This window comes from Opisthocomus hoazin, chromosome 1, assembly GCF_030867145.1.
Source record: "Opisthocomus hoazin isolate bOpiHoa1 chromosome 1, bOpiHoa1.hap1, whole genome shotgun sequence".
NCBI lineage: Eukaryota > Metazoa > Chordata > Aves > Opisthocomiformes > Opisthocomidae > Opisthocomus > Opisthocomus hoazin.
In genome coordinates, this window is record NC_134414.1 from 150,442,342 (window position 1) to 150,465,452 (window position 23,111).

The 23,111-nt window shown below is 43.1% G+C and overlaps 1 protein-coding gene across 1 annotated transcript; it reads right to left on the bottom strand.

Moving 5' to 3' along the window:
- Positions 1-690: 690 nt before the first annotated feature.
- On the bottom strand, positions 691-17,418 carry LOC104333018 (putative DBH-like monooxygenase protein 2). Its single transcript, XM_075418407.1, has 13 exons — positions 17,134-17,418; positions 13,979-14,125; positions 12,728-12,889; positions 11,431-11,514; positions 10,589-10,756; positions 8,925-9,027; positions 7,989-8,155; positions 7,113-7,204; positions 3,734-3,830; positions 3,458-3,517; positions 2,301-2,431; positions 1,898-2,012; positions 691-1,143 (listed from the first exon to the last, which is right to left on the bottom strand). The coding sequence occupies exons 1-13, from the start codon at positions 17,416-17,418 to the stop codon at positions 886-888; spliced, it is 1,869 nt and encodes a 622-aa protein (XP_075274522.1). The 3' UTR covers positions 691-885.
- Positions 17,419-23,111: the final 5,693 nt, after the last annotated feature.

Consider the following 23,111-nt stretch of genomic DNA (forward strand, 5'->3'; position numbering starts at 1 on the left):
GCCATCTAGCCCAACTGCCCTGCAGTGAGCAGGGACATCTTCAACTAGACCAGGTTGCTCAGAGCCCCGTCCAACTCAGCTTTGAATGTTTCCAGGGATGGGGCCTCCACTACCTTCTCTGGGCAACCAGTTCTGGTGTTTCACCACCCTCATCATAAAAAATTTCTTCCTTATATCTAGTCTAAATCTACCCTCCTGTAGTTTAAAGCCATTGCTCCTTGTCCTATTGCAACAAGCCCTGCTGAAAATATTTTCACCATCTAAGAAAGGGGAAGAATAAAAACAGCAAATTGCTTAGCTTTTGTAAAATTGGAATCATAGGTTTGCTGTATGGCAGTGTATAAAGTCTATTTTTCAGTAAACACCAAGTCGTTGCCTCATCAATGGTGATTGCCATTGCCTGGCAATCACCAGGCAAATTCCCTGCCGCGCGGACACTGATGGATATGGCAGGACTAGTTTTAGAATCAATCACGTTATTTAATATCTAAGGAGCCTAGTTTTCTATACTGACCTAAGTACAGGGAGTATGTAGATAGATTGGGACTAGATAATGATTACTGAAATGCCAGTCAACAAATACATATGGTAGCCCACGTACGAAATCTATGGATTTAGTAATTAAGCAGCAGCTATTACTGTGTTACGGACTTTACTGCATTATAGTACATTGCTTTTCTGATTTAGAATAAACCGTACTAGCAAGTATTTTTTATGAAAACAGAATAAATGCCAATGCCAAATGAAACTACTTCTTCCAAAGGGAGACAATTTTCTAGTATGTAAGTATCATCTCATATTCAGGGCCATCACATCTAGAATACCCTGCTACCGGGTGGTAATTACAGAGACTTCTTCAGCAGATCTGTTCTGGTATTCTGCCTGTCACTTCCCATACTCAGAGGCCAAGACAAGCCAAGAAAACACGAGCTGAGTGAGAGGAAGCAGAGGAGGTGAAGCAGTTTCTCTGAGGGTTGATGACTCAGAAGTGCATACTGCAGTCAAACAAGGGTTTGTAGCAGCCCTCAGTCCTGACGGTGAGAGGTGCCCAGAAATTGAGAGGTGTCCAGAAATATTGTGACAGGGAGACCACTCTGGAATACTGATGTCTCTGATTAGACCAGTCTCATTTCTCTGGAGTTCCTGGGGACAGAAGGAAAGAGGAAAAAATGAAATGACATGAACTGTTTTTAAGTTGAGAGCCACAAGAATGGCATAACACTGAAAGTTTTGGATGCATTTTGTCAGTTTTCGTGCTGTCTGGATGCATAATGAGCCATCTCAGAGAAAGTCACAACATGTGTCTCCCCTCTGACAGCAGACAAGCTGTCTGAGAGAGGAGAATAAGACAGAGTTTTCATCCTTTCTCAACTGAAGAGACTTTTTTCCTTGATTTGTCTATAGCATGAGTAGGTATCAGGCTGATGCCCTGAAATGCAGACAGATAAGAAAAATCTAGGAAGCTATGTCCCATGTATGTGGATTTTCTGGCTAATCCTAACTCCTTTTGTATACATATTGTCTGAGGGACCTTCAGCACTATTTTATTGCTCATTCTGTCAAACACACCCTGCCATGGCATCACCCCCTAGACAATGTTACATTACCAAGATGCAAGAGTGTTTTATCTCTTTGGAGAAGAATTTTTATCTTTTTAAGCTCAAAGTCAAGTGGTGATTAAGCATATCTTGGACAGTTACTTGCAACTGCAGCCTAAGAGACAGGACTTCATAGTTCAGGTAATTCTCTTCAGTTCCTATAGCCACGGATAAGCTATGGATAGCTGGTGATAGCCAAGGGGTGTATGTTGGCTCTACCTCTCACCTGTGCTTTACTCTCGAAACTTCAGAACAAACTCTATTTGCCCACCCACAAATTGCTCAGAAGGGGGACTTACATTAATGGTTTTAATCATGACTACTTGGTCTGCCTCCTTGGCTACTTTCTCTGCAATTTTGACAGTCTCGTTATCCCAGTCAACAAAGTCCAAGGCCATGATTGCTTCCACTGCACTGGGGAGAGAGTAAGGGGCAATGGGGAGGTGGAGAAGACAAACAATGAGAAGATTAGGAAGCAGGAAATGTGAAAGGGAGGGGAAAAAAAGACAAAGGAGAAGAGTTTGTTAAAGTATCACAGCTCATAGTTTCCTGCAAGACAGGGAGCTCAACTTGACAGATCTAGATACATGGCCCGTTCTTCCCTATCAGCTACGTTTAATTTTCATTATCTTTTCAATTTACCATTCTTCATAGGTACATTTTGCTCTGCTACCTCCAGAAACATGTTAACTCGGGACTCACTCTGAGGCCTCCTGCTTGAGTGCATGCGCAATGTACAAAATATCAGGGTAGCCCATACAACTGGAGATGTTGTTACGAGGGTAGTAGAAAAGGAATGTGAGACACATCTCATTCATGGTGCTTGGCCCACCCTGCAAAGACACAAGGATGACTTAGAGGTCTGCTGAGACACAAGGAGGAGACTATTTCTCCTCAGCAAAGCACTCATGTTCACAGCTCATGCAGATCCTGTCTTGTAGAAAAAAAGAAAAAGAACTAATTGTTTTTTCTGAGAGTTAGAAACAGAGAATCAAAGTATCCTCACAAGAGTCTGATAAATAGGCTGCTCTTTGGTTTTATAACTTATATCTGCTTATTCTCTCCTTCAGGAAGACTACCATATCTGTATTTCAGTCTACAAGATCCCAAAATCTGAAACTTTGGAAAGTTCAGCTAAAACATTCAGGGAATTAACTGTGTGACATCTAGCTCAGAATTTTTCAGCTGATCCCTACTTTCAGAATGGGCCCAACCAAATCAAACAGTGTTGCTCTCTGTGAATGTAAACTCTGTAATCCTCTTTAGGTCGAATCTCAGCTCCTTGTGCACATTTCTAAGTGCAATAATGTCATTAACTCCTCTGCATGGCATATGCTCTAAAATAAGTTATGAATCTTGAGTATGAGAGTAAATGTTTACCAGCTAAATTCTGCAAAACTGATGCATGGTCTGAATAAGAAGAACTAAAAAGGATGTCTTCATATTTTGAGAAGTTCAAATCAGATCCAGCTGCCAGATTACATCAGCTTCTGTGTTTGACTTCTGCCTGTCCACTAAATCCAAATGTTCAACAATTGAAAAGCAACCCAGCTGCAAGTTTCACTACTTGCACTTGATGTTTTGGACAAGTTATCTTGTATGGTATTAGGTGCAAGATAGCTTTGGGATCTGTGCATAAGCCTATAGTAGGACAGTCTTGCTGGACAACTACTCTGTGGCCATGGAGCAACTATGCAAGGCACGCCTCAGTATGTCTACGATATTATATCTAACACAAGAAGTTTTTGCCAGGGCTGTATTTGCTTGAGGAAGAACTATATGTCTGCCCAAAAGATTTTAATTGTGATAAACTAACTTTAAAAGCAATGGAAGATTTGTAGGTAGAAAAACCAACTTACATAAGTAATCCCTGACCGATCCAGTGTCTGAAAGTTGCATTCAACCAGGATCTCGTCCCCCTAGGAAACACAGTAGGTCACACCGTCAGAGCAGTACAGGCAAAACACACAAAACAACCACTCACAACATGGGGAATCGGGAAACTGCTTGAAAACAGCGGGCCGTGGCCTGGGGTGGAATGAAGGACAGAATATGTCGACGTGCTCTGACACCTCTGGTGCTCACCAGCTCCCCAGCCTGCCCGCCCATAGCTACATCCCAGGGGAGTCACCTACCGGTCTGACTGTGAGGGTTTCCTTCATGTCCCGAACCTCCTGCAGGCTGAAGTCGTACTTATTGTCCTCGCAGATGATCCCCAGCTGCTCACCATTCCTGGGGAAGACAAAGAAGGTGAGAAAGTTATAATGTTTTCAGGGACAGGTGTGGAATAATTGATTCCTAGATGAAATCCAGGAAAAATCCCCTCCAGAAATCATGCCTGATCTCTTTCGTACCTTAACTCACAGTATGTATTTTCAGACGCAGTCAGTCCGAAACATGCACTCACAATTTCTCACCCAATCCTCTTTGACCTGGAGTCCAAATACAGACTTTTTACGTGTCAGTAATCACAGTACCTTGAAACTTTTGCCTTTCAGATAACAGTCTGGGTTCCCAGAATTAAGAACTCCAATACTTGCATTACAAAATGCTGTCCTGAAACAAAAAGTCTCGCTGGTCCTAGCAGAGTAGAGTTGGCAGGTTGTTCAGGACCCCTCTTGCAGGTGCAGATGTATCAAATGTGTATTCTTCCTTGCTGTTTCTACAGTGCTTTGTGGAATTGCTTCTGCTCTGCTCGAGCACTGCTTCTCCATCCATGTTACAGGTCCTTTAGATCTTGCTGAGCACACCCACAATGCACACAGAAAACTGCATAAAGGCACCCAGCCCACAAATCCTCTCGGCGCTGGTGGCCAGGCCATCCCAGCAGCTGTTGCACACCCTGCTTGCCTGCTGTCGGCCTGCTTTGTGACGGCTGGCAGCTCTCAGCAGGGCAGCTGGTAGGGTCACACCATTGTCCAGTTAGACCTTAGAGCAAATTGGGTTGAGGAGGAAGGAACCTGGCTGGGAGACCAAGCTTCACAAAAGTTCAAGTCAAGAAAGAACATGCTCTGTTACATGACACATGGCTTATGTATACCATGTCACCTGCACAAAGAGCAGAGGTCAAAAACTACTGCTATTGTCTGGAACAAAATAGCTCTGGCTAAGCCACTCATACTGCCTGTGTGTGACTTTTGGCCTATGCTGGGGTATTCTGGAATTAACATCTGAAAAGGAGACAGGCCTACTCCTAATTGCTATCAGAGAACATCACAGTCTGCTATATTCTGCAAAGGTCAACCTCCAGAGAGTCTGAGGTCTCCACTAATTGGACTAAGTAACTAAAAAAAGCATAGTTATCCTATGCGTTACAAGGGAAATCCCAGACAAAAAATATTCATCCCAACTGCTCACTGTGCCTGAACCATCTCTCTTCAGAAGGTATTTCAAACATTTGATCTTCTGCTGTGGCGCCTGTGCTTGAGATGACTTCAGGACATGGTCCTAGCATGGTTAAGCCTGTAAAGGTCCTTTCTCAGATACATGATCATCCTAAGTAAATTGAACTGTTGCCTCAGTCCTCCCTAGACTGACCTCAGGTGATTCCTAGCAAGGAGACAGAACCTTCCATTTTCTTCTGAAGCCTAAAGAAAACTCTCCTGATTATATCACTCCCTGCTACTTGGAGCATGCATTTGGAAGGTGCTAGCTAGTGAGATGGAGGGAGGCTCGCTCCTCTTGCCTTGCTGTCTAGCATAGGAATCCAAGTGTCAGGCCAATCTGGGCTGGAGATCATTAGCATTAAAACTGAGGGATGGCTTTGAAGTCAATGGGTTTTATTGATGTCTACTTCTCTCTTCTTCCAAGAGACAACCATATTTTCTAGTTATAATATGCTACTCATGAGAGATACAGATAGGCATAACTGGGGAGCAGGCATATTCACAACGCACTTTGCAAGTTACAAAATTCCCACGTATTTAGCCTAATCATAGCAGGCACAGTTGGTTTCCTAAGGTTCTTAATAAGTTTTCTGCTGCCTTTGCCATGTCACTGTTAGCCTGCAGAGGCTGCTAGGTCAGTATTTTGCACCTACTACTGGCCAGGGAGGGGAAAATACCTGTCAGACAATTGTGTTGGTCCCACTTTCCTAAGGCTGCCTTTGAAGGAGCTGCTAGTCACTTAGCCCCATTCCTTGGCGTGCTGAAGAGCGGGTAGAGAGGAACACGGCCAGGGTGTTTAAACCATGTCTGATTGTAGAGTGCACAGAAGTGCTTAAGGACAACTGAGGAAGGCCATCTTCAAAATGGCAAGATGTGCCATTTTGGAGCAACCTAGAGTCTTTCTAATGATATTTCATTTGTGTGCTCAGAAGCCAAACGAGACAACATCTGTCTTGCTCATAACTCAGCTTTGCATTGGTAATGGGGGCAATCTCCTGTCCCCCACGTTGCCTACTGTGCAGTTCAGGCTCCCTGCGTAGGTAGATGATCAACTCAGTATGCATGAGTTTCTGCAGTCAATCAGCATGTGAGGGAGTATGTGAGACAGTGCAGGGTCTGGGCATTTGGCGTTGGAGCACAATCATCTAAGGCACTGTCAAAGCTTCCCTTTGCCATTCCAGGTGGAACTCATATTACACCCCAGAGGGTGTATCAGCAATGCCACGTAGACAGGCAGGTAACTTGATCTTCAAGGTGTCACAGTGAGCACTCTAAGATTAGAGTGCTGCTTCAACATCTCGTGCTACATCCATATTGCTAAATATCATAGCATCATGGATTTTTCTCTGGCTCACTGACATGGACCTAGTGTCTGCCTCCATGTAACTGTCTGCAGTGTGGTGCTTGGCTCATGTCAGGTTATTCTGAAATTAGAAACCTAAGGAGGACATCATAGGCGCTATACCTGTACTACCAATCACTTGGACCTCTGTGATGCCTCTTTGGCTTAAAGCACAATTCTTTTTTAGTTCTGGGTTTTGTTTTGTTTTCAAATTCTGAGTGACTGAAGTAGCATTCAAGTGCCATGCTGCAGACCACGATTTGCTATTTTTCACAGCTTGAAACTGAGAATTCACGCTTCATGGGCTGGGGTGTGATCAGAGAGCACATAGGGTGCTGAAGTTTTTAGTGTGGGAGGGTGGTGGAAGAAACCAAACCCAGTGTAGTTTTGCCCATGCAGCCCAGGGGAACTGGTGCACGCAAACCCCAGAACTGCTCCCATGCAAACTTGGGGTGAGTCTGGTTGAGCTGAGCAGGACCAAGTTATGCAAGGGCACTGCCTAGCAGCTGACTAGTGTGGACATGCAGCAGTCCAGTGCTTGAGCTCACTGCATTGACCTCTTTTGTTTAACAGGACGCACAGTCCTGATCTCTTGCTCTCTGCTGAGCTGATACTTCTTTGCCTAGGAGGTAGCTCTTTGTACTACAGTTCAGACACTGTAGAGTCTCTTGCACTGGCAGACAGACAAAGACTAACCTGGGAACATCGTTCTCATCCAATCCTGCCCAAGAGGCAGGGACTTATCCCGTGGTACAGGCAGCAACACTGTGAATTTACATCTCTTACCGGTATTGAGCAGCTTTCACTCCTCTGCCAGATAGGTGGGTGTGAAGCAAGTAGGCAAAGACATGCAGATCTGGAACCAGCATCCCATTCATCTGCAGTTCAAAATTAAGTAGGTCAGAGCCTGGCAGTCAGAGCTCAGCACTATGTTCCAAGCCTGCCCGTCAAGTCAAAAGCTTGATGGAGCTTGGCTAATTGTTAGCTTAACATTTTTTTTTCAAAAAAGAGGTTTAAGCCCACTTCCTTAAGTAGGTTGCTACTGATTGAAAGGTTGCTCTGGTGAGCCTTTCTGAAAATTGCTCTTCTGGCTTTAGGTATTCTGGCATAGTAGTCTGAGTTTGTGATATCTCATGCCGGGTGCTGTAAGCCTATCTTGCTACCAGATATGTAAAAGACAAAGACAAGGTAGAGGAGAGGTAGTAAGTTAAACATGCAGATAAATGAACTCTAAGAAAGAGCAAATAACAGAAAGAGTAAAAGCAGAAAGTTTTACCAGCCCAGTACCCGCCTTCCTAGCCCGGTACCAGAGACTTATGGTAGGACAAAGGCCTCTTGCATATGGTGGAGCACACTCCCTTGGGGCTCTTGGGAAGTCACCATATCTTTGTGTTTTGTTTCCCTCTCACTTAGGTGGGGTGAATGGGTATTCGAGCCATGGTTCTGACATGCTTACACAGCTGTGCTAATGCTCTTGGGCCAAATCTTGGGTCTCTGCTGGCTGAGCAGTGTTATTGGAGAAGATACTCATTTTGCAACGTGCAGACATGGAGGCTAAGATAGCAGCCTGCACCAAATGGCTTTTGGACGTGTCTAGAGCAAGATGAAAGCCCAAAGTGTGAAAGATCAAGAAAGACTTTGTATGGCTTTCCCCACACTCACTTCATCAAACTGGCTGGAGTTGCAAAGGCCGTAAGATCTGTAGGATTCTGCACCAGGAGGAATGAAATGCACAGGGAAAGTGAAGATGCCTGTTTGCAGAACACCCACATCATATTTCCGCAGCTCTGGCGTATAGTAGAGTCGTATCCCTGAGCTGTCGATCAAGCCTGTAAAAGAAAAATGAACACTCCTTTAGCAGTGGCTCCAGAAACATCAGAAGCAGGGCCTGAAGCAACAACACATCTTGCGTTTCTTTCCCAACCACAGGTTGGGAGCAGGCACTGATTAACAGGAAGGACTAAGCCCTCTCATCCTACTCCCAGTGGTATGGCCCACTGTAACGTACAGCCTTGAAGTCACACGAGGTGCAGGGTTGCACAGAACTTCACTCGTGATACACCCGGATCCAGCCCTATTTACAGTCTCAGATGGTTCCCATAAAATCACTCCACACTTTTGTTTCCCTTTCTGTGAAATGATAGCAAACATCATGGTGTCATTATTCATCACCTGTCATAGGGACTGAGTGCTGGAGCTCACGGTGGAAGCCTGAGGTCGTATCATTAGGCTCTCAGGACTTCATCCTGACTCTTGGTACACCTATATCTCCCATAGCCACTCTGTCCCTTCCCGCTCTGCTCCTTTTTCCCATGATGCCCACATTTCCCTGGCGTTCTCCCTAACACTCCCTCTAGCATCATAACAGGAAGACGTGCTCAGCTGTTTTAATGGTAAGACTTGTCTAATCTAAGCAGATATAACTATCTGTGTTTCTAAAGTTAGTTAAATTTCTTCCTGAATGGAAGCCCGGTCCATTTTTTTCTTACTGTCCTGAAGGTTGTACTGAGCAACATACAGAAGAGTTTCCATCCAGACACTCATTTCTAATAGGCTTGTAGACGAGGTCTGAGGCTTCCATTGCTCAGCATTACCTACCTGGTAACAAGTCAAAATTGCTGTAGTGGATTTCTAGTCGGACATACTGAGGGTCCCAAGGTGTCCCTATGGAAACTGCAGCTTCCTCTGGATATTGATAAGACTTGTGGAAAGAGGAAGAGAAGGAATAAGTTTATATAAAGTAGGTAGTTTTTGTCTCTTCTTTCTTGCTACTTGATTTAAAACTTACTTACAAAAAGAAAGCTTTTATTTTCTTGCATCTCTGAGCATTTATTTAGACATTGCTAGAAATAAAAATGTTGTGGGAAATTCTGCCAGTTTCACTTCTTTTACTTCTGAATTGGAACAAGGAAGAATTTTCAAAATTTATTTTTCATTTATCCTTTTGATTGGTTTAATTTTTATTTTTGTACTGTATTTCATAGGAAATTATTATAGTATGTGATTTAATAGGAAATATTTATATTATGTGTAAAGTCTTGCAGCAATTTTCATATCAGTATTGGCACTACATAAAATAAAAACTGAATAAAATTAGTATAAGGGTTTTCTCTAAAACTTATCTCCTTCCTCTCTCTGGCACCATGTACATGCATGCTATAGAAATACAAAATGCATTTTGCTTTGAAAGGCACAAGACAGATGCTAAAATTTGTGCAGCACTAACTGCTAATTAGGCCACTCCATCAGAAGTACCAATTTTACTGAACTTTCAATTTTACTCTCCTGAAAAAGGCAGAGCCAGAAGGAAAGAAAGCAGAGAGTAATACACTTCTTTCCGTTATGACTAGCACAGGGACAACTTTGTGAAATTAGTGGCAACATTATCAAAAGGTCAGAATGAATGCCTTAGTATATGATGTATAATAATTTTTTAATCACAGAATCACAGAATCACAGATTGTTCGGGGTTGGAAGGGACCTCTGGGGGTCACCCAGTCCAACCCCCCTGCCCAAGCAGGGTCACCTACAGCAGGCTGCACAGCACCTTGTCCAGGCGGGTCTTGAATATCTCCAGAGAAGGAGACTCCACAACCTCCCTGGGCAGCCTGTTCCAGGGCTCCGTCACCCTCAGAGGGAAGAAGTTCTTCCTCATGTTCAGACGGAACTTCCTGTGCTTCAGTTTCTGCCCATTGCCCCTTGTCCTGTCGCTGGGCACCACTGAAAAGAGTCTGGCCCCATCCTCCTGACACCCACCCTGCAGATATTTATAAGCATTTATTAGGTCCCCTTGCGGCCTTCTCTTCTTCAGGCTGAACAAGCCCAGCTCCCTCAGCCTCTCCTCATAAGAGAGATGCTCCAGTCCCCTCACCGTCCTTGTAGCCCTCCCCTGGACTCTCTCCAGCAGCTCCTCATCTTTCTTGAACTGGGGAGCCCAGAACTGGACACAGTACTCCAGATGGGGCCTCACCAGGGCAGAGTAGAGGGGAAGGAGAACCTCCCTCGACCTGCTGGCCACACTCCTCCTAATGCATCCCAGATGCAGACATGATAATAACATACACACATACGCTGAGTATTGACAGCTACGTAGAAATCGTCAGCATCATCTGATGCAGCAGACTTGAGTGAGGACCATACGAGGAAAATATCCCAGTTTGACTGGCCCTGCAGGACTGCAGGGTCTTACTGGACAAACTGACAAGAAGGGTACCACTGTTCATAACAAGAAATAGCAAGGGGAATGGGCCCTGCAGACTCACCTCTCCTCCCACAGCCCAGCCCACGAGCACCTGAGAGCACAGGGCAAAATCCGGATTGGGTCCATAGCAATCGTCTATGCTGCTGGGTAACACGCTGGCGTTTCCACAGGCATAAACAAGAATATGATGAACCAAAGTTATGTTGTGGGGTGTTATTACAGGTTCAAACTGTAACGAAGAGAAAGAGTGAAAAAATGTTATCGTCAACTCTAAAGTATTTCTTTCTCAGACAACCAGAAAGAGCAGTTAACCATATCCTCCTTTTGAAATTTTGCCTTACTCCACTGCAGTGGAACATCTGGTTTTGAGCCTTCAAAACCCAAGAAGAAGGGTTGCTTTATCTTAAAGCAAAGTTATTACTGGAGAAGTAAGCTAGCCTTGCTTTGGAAAGTTCCTGTTTCTTTTCTTTGCTCTTCTTTTTTGCATACTCAGTCTTGAGAACAGGACTGCAAAAAAGGTAATTTTCCTTTTTATACAAAAACTCTTAGCAATTTCGAAGGACAAAAGCAAAAGTCCTTTCAAATATAGAGAATTCTGGAGGCTCCCTTTGCTCTCAAGGATACCAATAGGTAACATGGTCTGAACCCAGCACACTGAGACTTCAGACCTGTAGCAAGATTTCTTCAGGTGTGATGTACGTAAAAAGATACTTCTTTGTATCTTAGAGCTTATCTCCACACAAGCCAGACAAATTAGCTGGCTCATGCTAATGGCAGTGAAGGACAGATGGAATACTTCCAAATTTATAGGAAAAGGTTGTAAAAGGCAGACTTGCACAAGTGATTGAAGGAGCAAAGCTTTCCTGTCCTGTTTTTCCCCAGCAAGGCAGCCTGCAAGTTTACCTTGTAGATATGGTGTTTCTGCTTGACCCTGGGCAGTGGAATAAAGGTGCAGGCATACTTGGTTTCTTCAGCTGGGACAGCAAACTGGAAAAGAAACAGACACATGAGTCACCTGAAGGTTCCCCTGGCAACTCAGTAGTGTGCGCAGGGAACTGGAGAAGCCAGAGGGAGGTGGTGCAAGGAGAATGAGACCCAGAACTGGCGGGGGCAGGAAGCATGATGCATTTAGCAAGTGGCTGCTTGGTTTTTGGTAACGAGTGAGATAAGAAGATGAGATCGTATTCTTTGGCTCCACCAGGTCTGAAATCCTTTTTCTTTCTCTTTTTTTTCTGTTTTTTGTTTTTGTTTTTTTTTTCCTGAAAGAGAACTGCATTACTAATTTGCCTATTGTAACATGAACTGAGCGTAGGAAACCCATCCAGTTCACTCAACATTTTTAATTGCTTGTTTTCTGGAGTCACAAGCACAGCACACGATAGCAATAATCCCACAAATCTTTACATAAAAATAATGCCCCTTTTTCCTGCGGAATATTGCCCACGCTGATCAGCAGATGCTGCTGCGTCTTGAGTGAGTGCTGACTGTGTGGGCTAATGCTGTTTAAAGGAGGAAGGTGTTAGTGTAATGCCACACTGAGCGGGTACTTTTGGACTCCCTTTGACAAGGATGGTGCGTGTATCACGAGGTGGTGTTAACGGGGGGCTCCAGCTCTCTTGGTAAATCCTTCTATCTGCCCCTGAGACTCTGCGTGTGTTAATACTGGAGGCAGCGCACACAGTAGTGTCTGTTGCATTTTCTGAGCTCTACGCCAGAGTTGCCGCAGAGCATTTAAATGCATACCCGTTATTTCGGTTCTCTGTGGTATTGTGTAGTTCCCACAAAACTAAGATGGGAAGCAGTAAATATCTTCAATATATTATACATATATTCATCTGAGTCTGTATGGATGGTACGATAGACCTGTATACATATATGCCTGAGTCAATAATTTTATTGCAATTCAGTAGCATCACAGTTTGTGTTTGGCTCCCTAAACTCTTTTAAAGGGAAGAGGCAACACCTTACAGAATTTTCCTGACAAATAAGCCCTTTGCCCTCCACACAGGAAGCCTTCCCTTCTCTTCCCACTTCTTTGATACTCTTGGCAGCTCTGTTTGTGTGTTTCCAAGATCAGTCACATCCATGTTTTGACCTGTGCAATCCAAACCTCCAGCATGGAAATGACCAACTTTTCAAACAAAGGTGGAAGAAGGAGACATTTTTTAACATGCTAGTAAAGCTCTTATCCAGTACTTACATTGTCCAGCCTCAGGTCATAGGTGAAGAATATTTTGGGGTCAGTTGAGTCTGATGGGCCTCTGTACCTCATCAGGAGAAGAGATCTGGAAAATCTTTGGCCTTTAAAGAATTGGACTGTGTCGTCAGTGCCAAATGCAGTAACGAGGCGTGCTGTGTCCGTCTGTAATGGGAGTGTTTCAATGGAAAACCTCTTTCACTCATTCCCATCAACTGCACACACATGTATTCACCCTACATCACGTGCTTTATATGACTGCACACATATTAAAACACAATCCACATACGAACCACGTGCAATTAAAAGCCATCCAATATAACATAACTGTGCATGTTTGGTACATGCCCAGACACTTGGACAATACATGAGAACACACAATAGAAAGTAAGCAGTGTAACACACAATATTTGGTTTGTCCAGACAGAGGCACAAGAATTTTTTCCTGAAGAGAGGGTGCTGGCTAGAAATGACACAAGACAATCTGTACCCACGGTCATTTCACAGACATTAATAAAGTACACGTGACAGTCATTTGCACTTGTATTTGGACTCTGGAAAAATGGTATATGTACACCTAATTCTGGACAAACGTTTCTGAGTGGGTTAAGCCCTGCATAATGCTGATCTACCCAGAGGTCCCTTAAATTAATTTGAAACAGTGTACGTGGTGTCTATATATGCCGAGTTCTGAAAATGTGTGCATTATTGTGCTTGTGAACCTTGGCAAAATGTATTTTTTAAAAATCTCTGGCTTAAAATACCAGTTTGGGTTGCCCAAGTTTTTTATGTCAGTCAATACCAGTATGAAGCTCTTCCAAGAGAGAAGGACTGAGATTATCAATGCATTCTGAATTTTCTAACTGTAATTCTTACAAAAATACTGCCTTATATTAGGCAAATAAGAACTTTATCTCCCATACTAGATTGTTTTTTTATATGTAGCAAACAACATAGAGAGAGAGAAATTAGCAAAGTTTTGAAGAGCTGTGTTAAAGCTTAAGAAAATGTTAAGATTTGTATCTTCCCTATTCATTGATGGAAAACATTGTAAAAAAACTTCAAATACATCAATAGAGTGCCCCTGAAATTAGCATTGTAAATGTGACTGTATGGTCCCATATTTTATTCCAGTTATTGTACTGTTGTGAGAAAAACCTGTCATTCTCATATTTGATCCTGGGGATCTGGGAACATAGTGAGACACAAGAGCAGGTTTTTTTGTGATGTTGCTTGAGTAGTCCTCTTTCTTACTGTGATATCCAGGTCATTAGGGTCACATGTTCGGAGGTGGCGTTTGAACAGCATGGTGGTGGAGGTCTCGTTCTCTGTCACTGACAGCAGTTGGTAGTCCTGGCTCTCATCTTCCTCAAGGGTTGCTTGATCTACCACGTGACAATCCTGGAAAAGGAACAGAGGTCAAAGCCATAGAGAGAGGAGAAGAGCTTCCTACACTCCAAGAGCTCATGTTTCCATGTACTGCTTGTGAGACCTGAGCAATTATCAAAGCATTTCTTTCTCCAAAAAGCTCCTCTTCTGTCACTGGTGATTTTCACAAATCAGTCGAAGAGAAGTCACATCGAGTCCCTGCTACATGCAGCTGTTCAAGGAAAAAGCAGCCCCTGGGGTCCCATCACCCAGAGGATGGCCTGGATAAGACGGATCCTGGAGGATCTTCCCTACTCCCTAAGCGAGTGACCTGCTGCACACTGGGGTGCTTTAGCACATCTAGCTCCACCACACAGGGTGGGAAGTAAAGTAAGCCCTGTTGGAAAACAGACATTGTTCAAAATTAAAATATTTTAGGCATACCAAGCTTCTACTTTAACTCTGAGGTTTTCAGTGCCATCTAGAACCCGGGCCTGGTTGTGGATGCTAAACTCTGCTAGAAACTACAAGCGAAACGGTGGCTTTAGAGGCATAGGCATAGTGAAAAAGACAAACAATGCATGACTGAGGTCATCAGATGCAATCGTTACTCAACAAAAAGGCACAGAAACATGAGGCAGACTTTGAAAAGCATCTAAATGTCTAACTCATACAGAAATCTCACCAGGAGCAGAGTGGGCCACAAGAACTGCTGCTATGAAAATGTTAGGTGAAAATGTGGGACTGTACACACAGCTGTGTAAAGGGAAGATAAAAAGGAGTAAAGCTTCAAGATGATTGACTGAGGTTGCATCATATTTTTGTGGCAAACGGGTTCAAATGACCAGAAATGAGCAGGTGTTGACTGCAGAAAGGGTGAAAATCTCTCCAAGAGCAATCTGAAACAGAATAAAGCAAATGTCTCCCTAATATACAGTTAAGTGCTACATTGAAAAGTTTTGCTATAGTACTCAACTTTGACGGGGTAGAAGAGAAGAGAAAAATTTTACATGACAACAGTCTGGTCAAGGAAGAATATTTTTATGTGAAATTCTTCCCATTATTTTTTCCTCCGATCTCTGTTCCTTTAAGTGATAATTTCAAAACCTGCTTACAGCTTTTGCTAAATTTCCCAGGATGCTTCAAATATTCTTTCTTCTTTTTGAGTTTATCCATCAATTTGGACTTTCAGAATACTCTGAGCAATTTTTCTCTAACCCAAATGCTCAGTTTACAGAGGGACACATTATAGTTTGAAAACACAACTTTTGTTATCCTACTGTTTTGAAATATCTTTGCACTCTTTCATTAAAAGATCAAAATTCAAAGATAAATAGTCTGCAAATGAGCTACTTTGAAATAAATAAAATATTTAAAATGAAATATACCTTATGAAAGAGGAAGGCAGTAAACAGCTGGAAAAAACCTCCACCTCTGTGAAAATAAGCATTTTGGCTAATTTTTCACCCATTGGACATTACTCAGATAATGACTTTATTATTGTTGCATTAAAGAGGAAAATTGAAAACAAAGGATGTGCGAGAGAGAGTTAGAAAGAAGAACGCAAATGGAAAACCCCACTTAAACTCCATTTACAGTAACTATCATATTTTTCCTTCAAACTGCCTGTTCCACAGATTCAGTAGATATGATCTACAGCCTACTGAGAAAATGTGGATTTTTATGGTCATTAATGTGTTTGCTTATAGGAATGCCTCCAGACCTAAATAATTGGGAGACATTTTCTGATATGTGAAAGAGTTCAGAAAACCTAAAACTTTGGTGGGACCAAAATTGTTTTCTGATATAAACAATGAGGTTCAGAAAAACATTGAAAATGTTAAATATATCTTCTGAAATTATGGAATTTTTGAAACAAAACACTTCAGTTTGTCCTTTTAGCATGTTATTTCAGTAGAAATTAAATGCTTTGGTTTTATTCCAGATCACTTAAAAAAAAATAAAGAACATGTTTTTCTTTTAAATTGATCATAAACTTTTTCCCTGTAGTCGTTCACAGCCAAAAATTCCCTGTCTGTTTCACAATCGTAGAGAGATTTCAAAACTGGGTATTACAAGAGCAATTTTGCAACCAGCTAATGACCATAAATAAAGGCTAGCTACCTCACTCCTTCCAACGTTCACTCCTTTTAGATTAGCACCAAGGCATATTTCATGCAAAACACATTTTACTGTTGTATGAAAAGGGAACTGAAAACACCTGAACAAAAGAAAACCACTGTGACTAGCAAATACTTCCTCAGTGCAAACTCTTTTTCTTTCTGTATCTGGATAACATTAAACTTCCTGTTTCTCTTTCATGATTAAACTGAAACAAACCAAACCAAACCAAAACAAACACCCCGTTCTTCTATTTAGCATCCTCAGTGCCATTTTGTTCCTCTAAACTCCAGCTGTTTTAACATAAAGCATCTATACTTAGCGGCTGCGTTTACAGACAAGGGGAAAAACAGCAAGTCCCAAGGATGTCCTATCCTGTTCCTAGGTGGAAATGTTTAAGACCATCAAGAAGAAGCAACCTTTGAAGGTGAATGCATGTTTCCACTTACTACAGGACAAAACAAGTAAATTAACCTTTGAAGAGCTTCGGGGAGGGAAAGCATGGGAGTTTCACATCTGACTCCTGGCTGAACTGACCTCTGGTTTTGATGAATCAGAAGTTATACTCCCAGCAGCCTCTTCTAGCTTCATTGTGATGATTGCTTCAGTCATATCTGAATGGGTCTGGCTGTGGTTTTGACTTGCAGATGGGATCGGTTTATTTGCCTAAACAACACGACCTAGTGCCATCTGCAATACCGTAGGGTATGTCAGGTTGGTAGGTGTATGGGGCTAGCAGGCATGACATAGGACCTGTAGAAGACCTGGGCTCTTCTGGACTCTCAGAGGCCATGCCAACTAAGCATCTCAAGTGGCCTTGGGCATCTATATTTAGCCAGTTGAGTCCATATGCTTTCAAGCCAATATACTTGGAGCATGACCCTTGGCAAAGGGGTGCAGAGGAAGCCTTTTCAACTTACAGAGAAGTAGATGCTGCCATTTGGGAAGACACCTCCTATCACAATGTCAGATCCAGGTAACTCTCCATCAGGGCTGAATCCAAATGCCACCCAGCCAGTTGTATGGACCTGCAGCTCAAATGTCATCATCTCCTCTTCGTCATGGTCCCAGTGGAGGTAGACCCTGTTTGCAGGCTCCAGGAAGATGGAGAAACGCAGCAGTGGAGGTGCAGGCTGACCAAAACAAAAGCATGGGAGGAGCAAGAGAAAGAGCATACCCTTGATTGTTGAGAGGAGAACTGCCATCGTCAACAGGACCCCTGCAGTTTCTGAGTACTGCTGTTACCTTAGGCAGCTATTCTGTTATGAGGGGTCCAGTTTATATGGAAGTGAATGAGACTGGGCCTGTTGCCAGAAAGGAGGAGTAGAAACCAACTGTTCTGTATCCAGTTTAATACGTAGGACAGATCAACACTTTACGTAACATGTCCTGGCACCCTGCCTCAGTGAAACCCTACTAGGCCATCCCATATACATCTTAAAACATTTTTAAAGGCTGTTTTGCACTACACAACTGAAAAAAGCAACAAAGATTTTACCTCCTACCCAGTACTCCTCAGGGTGGGTGAATGCTGGCCTCACTCACCAAGGAAAATGGTGTCTTCTGAAGAAACTGCCTTTCTGCTGCAAATGCTGAAAGGTGCTCTGACTATGCCACTCTGGTGTGATGATTATTGGCAAGTTTGTTGGGAATGGGCTGGAGAGCCTTAGTGCCATGGCTACTGTGGCACATAAAAAGAGCTCCTGGACTGTAGCGGAATGGTAGAATAAGAAAAAAGCCTTTGCTCCATTCACTGTACCTTGGTGGGAGTGAGTAGAAGGAGAAAAGGGCATCACCTGTTGCCCTGCCTAAGACCTTTCAGCTTAAGGATATGAAAAACAAAGAGCCTCAGCAGCTTTCCAACCGGTTCTGCCAGAAAGTGCCTTGTGCATCTCAGCTTGTATTTGCCCAGTTGCATAATCCACTATGAAACACAGCCTGGGTCTGTGGATTTTGAAGGATCTGGTAGTTTATTCCTATTTACTTGCTAGGAAAGCCTAGAAAAGCCCATTTGTATTAATCTGCTGAGACGAGTGCTCGCAGAACAGATGAGTAACAGAGAAGGAGAGATATCTAATCTGATCTTCAGGGATGGAGCTTAAACAGGTCAAGTTGCATGCAGATCGCTTGAATCCCAGGTTATTTTGTTGATAGTCCAATAGTGCTGATATTTGTGGTTTCTCTTGTGAATTATGTAATACAATGCGAACATTGTAAATTTTCTCTGCTCCAGAGAGGCTCAAGACACTGTTCTAGGGGCTCCAGGCAGAGCTGATGGATGCGGAAAGACAAAGTGAATATTTCAAGGCTAGGACAGCATAAGGGTATCAAGACTGAGGGACTTCAGCCCCTCGGTTGGGGAGAACCAAAGACGGAGTTAATGATGAAGGGGGGAGGGAAAAAGGGAAGGGAATCTGCACGACTGCATTAGGGTGCTCTGCAGAGCTGCTGGTGGGAGAAATTTTCCTGGTTGCTAGTTCTCCACTTTTTTAAGAAGAGAAACCCTTTCTCACATGGAAAGGAGTGTGAGATTAGGGAATGCAACTGAGACACTGCTGGAAGACAGGACTATCCCCGGATTACAGGGAGGGATGATTTAGCTGTGTGACAAAGATTAGCATTGCATAGTTTCTTTGATGGAGCAGGATGTGGTGTTTCCATGCCACTGCTGAGGGGCATGGGAGAGATATCCAGGAACAGGAAGATACCACACATTGGCAGTGAGCAACATGCCAAAGAAGATTATAAAATTATAGATGACCTGAGTAGAGAAAAGAAGATAAAACCCCTTCCTTTAGAGAACTAAGTGCTTATACAAGAGCCAACTGTGAAAAGAAAGATGAGGGTCAGAACCACGAGGTGCAATAGTGCTTTTCAGGATCTGCCTCATGTGGCAGACAGAGACACCCAGAGAGAAGAGGAAAGCAGTGATGTTTCACTGTGTTTTCTCTTCGGGGGTCACGACGATATGAAACAAACTCAGGAGATGAAGAAGAATGAAAGTGTTATGCCCGGTACTCTTTTGAAACGACCCTGAAGGCGCCACTGCTGAAACCCTTTGCTGGCAGCACACACATCCCTGACGCACAGCCAGCTCCAACCCCCATGTCTTCCCAGCTCAACAACTCCCTGTTGCAGTGTAGGAAGCATAGGATTCCTGTTACAAGCAGTTGAAACAATGTCAGCATTTCATTTCACAGTATTTGACCTTCTGTTGAGGTTATTTAAAACCTTTGCTTGCTCTTTTAGGCCCATTTGTAACAAAATGCTCCATTTTACAAAAAAAAAACCCAAAGTCACAGAGCCTTGTTTGGGAAATATGGAAAGAAATGCAACCTTCACCTCAAAGACCACCAGCTGTTAAAACTGGGTATCCAGTCAAAGAGATTTATTTAGGTTGCCTTCATGACCAGTGGCAGAGGAAGCCTAGTTTAACTTAGCCCAAACAACTATTTTTTAAATAACTTAAGTGACATGGAATGAGTCCAAAAAGAAGCATTCCTATGCCCTTTAAATTTCTTCTCATTTTTTTAGTATAAAGCTAATCACTCATTTTGATACATTCAGTTCTAATCCCTCGAAACTCAAATTTAGTGTGAAAAACGTCAAAACCTTGCTGAAGATTAGCTATGAGACTTTTAGGGCAGGATTTAATCTGAGAGTAACATGCCTAGGTATACAGAGATCTAAACATATGTGCGTGCATCCCTATTCATAGGGAGTCCATGGAGCCCTGAATTAGGAGACCCTATTCAGTCATCCACATGTAAGTGTCTGTTGCCATTTGAGATGTGTAGTGATAGGACAAGGGGGAATGGCTGTAAACTAAAAGAGGGCAGATTTAGATTAGATATTAGGAAGAAATTCTTCACCATGAGGGTGGTGAAACACTGGAACAGGTTGCCCAGAGAAGTTGTGGCTGCCCCCTCCCTGGATGTGTTCAAGGCCAGGTTGAATGGAGCTCTGAGGAACCTGGTCTGGTGGAGATGTCTCTGCTCGTGGCAGGGGGGTTGGAACCAGATGATCTTTAAGGTGTCTTCCAACCCAAACCATTCTATCATTCTATGATTCTATGAGATGCTCACTTGTATTTCAGCTGGCCTTGCCTGCTGTTCCAGGAGGGCATCGGTTTCTTGGCGTACCTGTCTCAACTCTGACAGCTCTGTGTGCATGTCTTCAGTCACTAGGCCATCTAAAATAGCAACTTAAGTGCTAAGGCATCATGCCTGCGGTGACAATAACAAGCCTGGACAACAGATTCATATCTCCCCAAAACAAGGGATTCATAAAGGAGAAAGACAGCATTTTAAAACCAGCTATTTCTGCCAGTGTTCATATGTAAGGATGTTAAAGGAGCTTACTTCTCATACTTTTGACACTTCTGCTGGGATGGATGATAGGAACAAAATTAAACATTGCTGTTTAAAATGGTTTAAATTACCATTTTCTGTCTTCATCCTTCATTTTTTCCAGGTGTTAAGCACCACAGCTCTGCAGCTATGCTTGATCTAAGATTAAAATCTACTTTTTTTTTTTTTTAATTTTTATGTTTGTTTTTTTGCAGGGAAATAAGGAAATTATGGAAATATGCTATATTTTGGCTTAGAGCAAAATGGTGGGAAGACCACTGCCTGTTAGACAGTAAAGGGAACAATAATAAAAGCAGTAGAGTTAGTATCTTATTTTTCAGATGATGTATTTTTCAGAAAATGTGAACTTACTGAAACCACAGCTTTTCATATAGACGTGCCACACTGCTGACAGTTTGTCAGGGAAGGTTTTCAGTTCCAAGTGGAATTAGGGACTGAAAAAAAAAAGAAGAAGAAACAACTGCCTGAATGAGCTAATACGAAAGGACATTTGGTGGGTTGATATCCAGTTTCTGGACCATGTATTGTGGTTTCTGGAGCAAGACTTGAAGCTGAAACCTGTATCTCAAGTCAATATACTGTCAACAGAATATCCACTATTGTGGCATCAGTTCATTACCCTGCTTTAAGAGGTCTTAGCTGTATTACCCAAGGGAAGGTAAAAGGGTGATGTTAATGAAAGGTAAGCGAAAGGACAGTGGCAAACGGAATGCCCTGGGTGAAAATGAATGGGTTGCAAGCGTTAACAAGAAGCAGGGGGTGTCAGTGGGCAAATCAAGGCTTTCAAGACTAGAATAAGTGCAGGCGGCTCAGGTCTGTGCCTCATGCCCAGAAGAAGGTTTGCTTGATAGAACTTGTTAAAGTTCTTGCAGTAATTATTACATTCTCTGTTGTCTGAACAAGGCATGTTGGTACGGTGTGAGTGTGTAGGTTAGTGGCGTATTAGTTTATGTGCTGAAAAGGACAGGGTAATGTTTATCTGCTGAAAAGGCTGCATTAGAGAATTTACTAACTTTCTTTCCTGATTCTCAGCAGTTCAGGTTTCAAGTACGACAAACACTTGTCCCTCCCCACGCCCATCTTTCCCAGGGATTATGCCCTCCAGAAGGCCTTAGGACAATGCAGGACTACTTGCGTTTGGGGAACGCATTCTGTTGCGTTATATTGCACCACAAGCTGCTGCGGCGAAGATCGCTATGGTTTGCAATGTGCTGCAGTACTACATCATACTGAGATGGTCATACTCCCTTGTAAGATGTTGTATGATATGTTATTGTATTATGCTCACTATCTGGAGTAGAATTAACCAGCAAGTTTAAAAATGGCTGGAGATGGATACCCAGACAGATACTCTAACAGAGTGACAACGTGAACCTTTGGTAACTAGGCTACAAATATCCTTGCATTCAGCACCATACATTGCTGCACTTCTGTGACAGCCTTCCTTTTCCATGTTTGGATCCATCCCAGATCCTCTAGGCTGCAGAAAACTCTAGACTTAGTGAAAGTGGTGCCAAGCTGACTTTCTGTCCTAGTTTTGGATGGGACAGCACTAATTTTCCTCTCAGTAGCTGCTTTGTTTGCAATTTATACGAGAAGAATGTTGGTAACACTGGTGTTTTCAGTTGTTGCTATGAAATCAAGGACTTTTTTCAGTTTCTCATATTCAGCTAATGAGCCGGTGTGCAGGAGCTGGGAGGGAGCACAGCCAGGCAGCCAGCCCAGGGTGGCCAGTGGAAATATTCCATACCATGGATGCCATTATTATTATCATTATTGTTATTATTTCCCTTGTTGCCTTATTAAACTGTTTCTAGCTCAACCCATGAATTTCTCTCTTTTGTTCATTCTTCTCCCCATCCCACTTGGGGCAGTGAGGAGTGACTGAGTGGCTGCGTGATCCTAGTTGCTGGCTGCTGGGCTGACCCACAACACTTGCTTACCTTTTTCCACACATCTGCAGGACTGCTTCTACCAAATGATATGGGGAGGCCACAGCAAGAAGCAGAGGAGACATAGGCTCCTCACTGAATAAAGCATGCATTCCTGAAGGAAAGGTGCTGGCAGAGGTTTTTTCATGAGCTGCCTTGTGAAAGGGATGCACCTTTTCTTAACGCCATTTCTTGGCTCTTTCACTGCTGTTGGCTTGTTTTCCCATTGCAGCATTGCTCAAATACTCCCGTTCCTGCAGTCATCCCACTGCAGCTGTGAACAGCCCTCTCTCTCTTCACAGGCTGAGAATCTTGGATGCTCTGAACAAAACTCTGAGGCTAGAAAGGTGATCGTTCTCTTACATTATGTAATTTCCAAAGTGGGATAGGAGGGAAAGGGACAGTACAAGCACATGTGCGGAATATTTAGGGAAGGAGGAATTGTAGGACTGTAGTCCTTTTGCCCCCTTTCCTTTCCCAGGCTTCAAAGGGGAGACAGAATTACTGTTAGAGGCAGGGACACCATAGGTTATGGATAAAGGCCCTTCAGAACAGATATAAACAATACAGTGTCTACATAGCCATTTTCCTGACAGA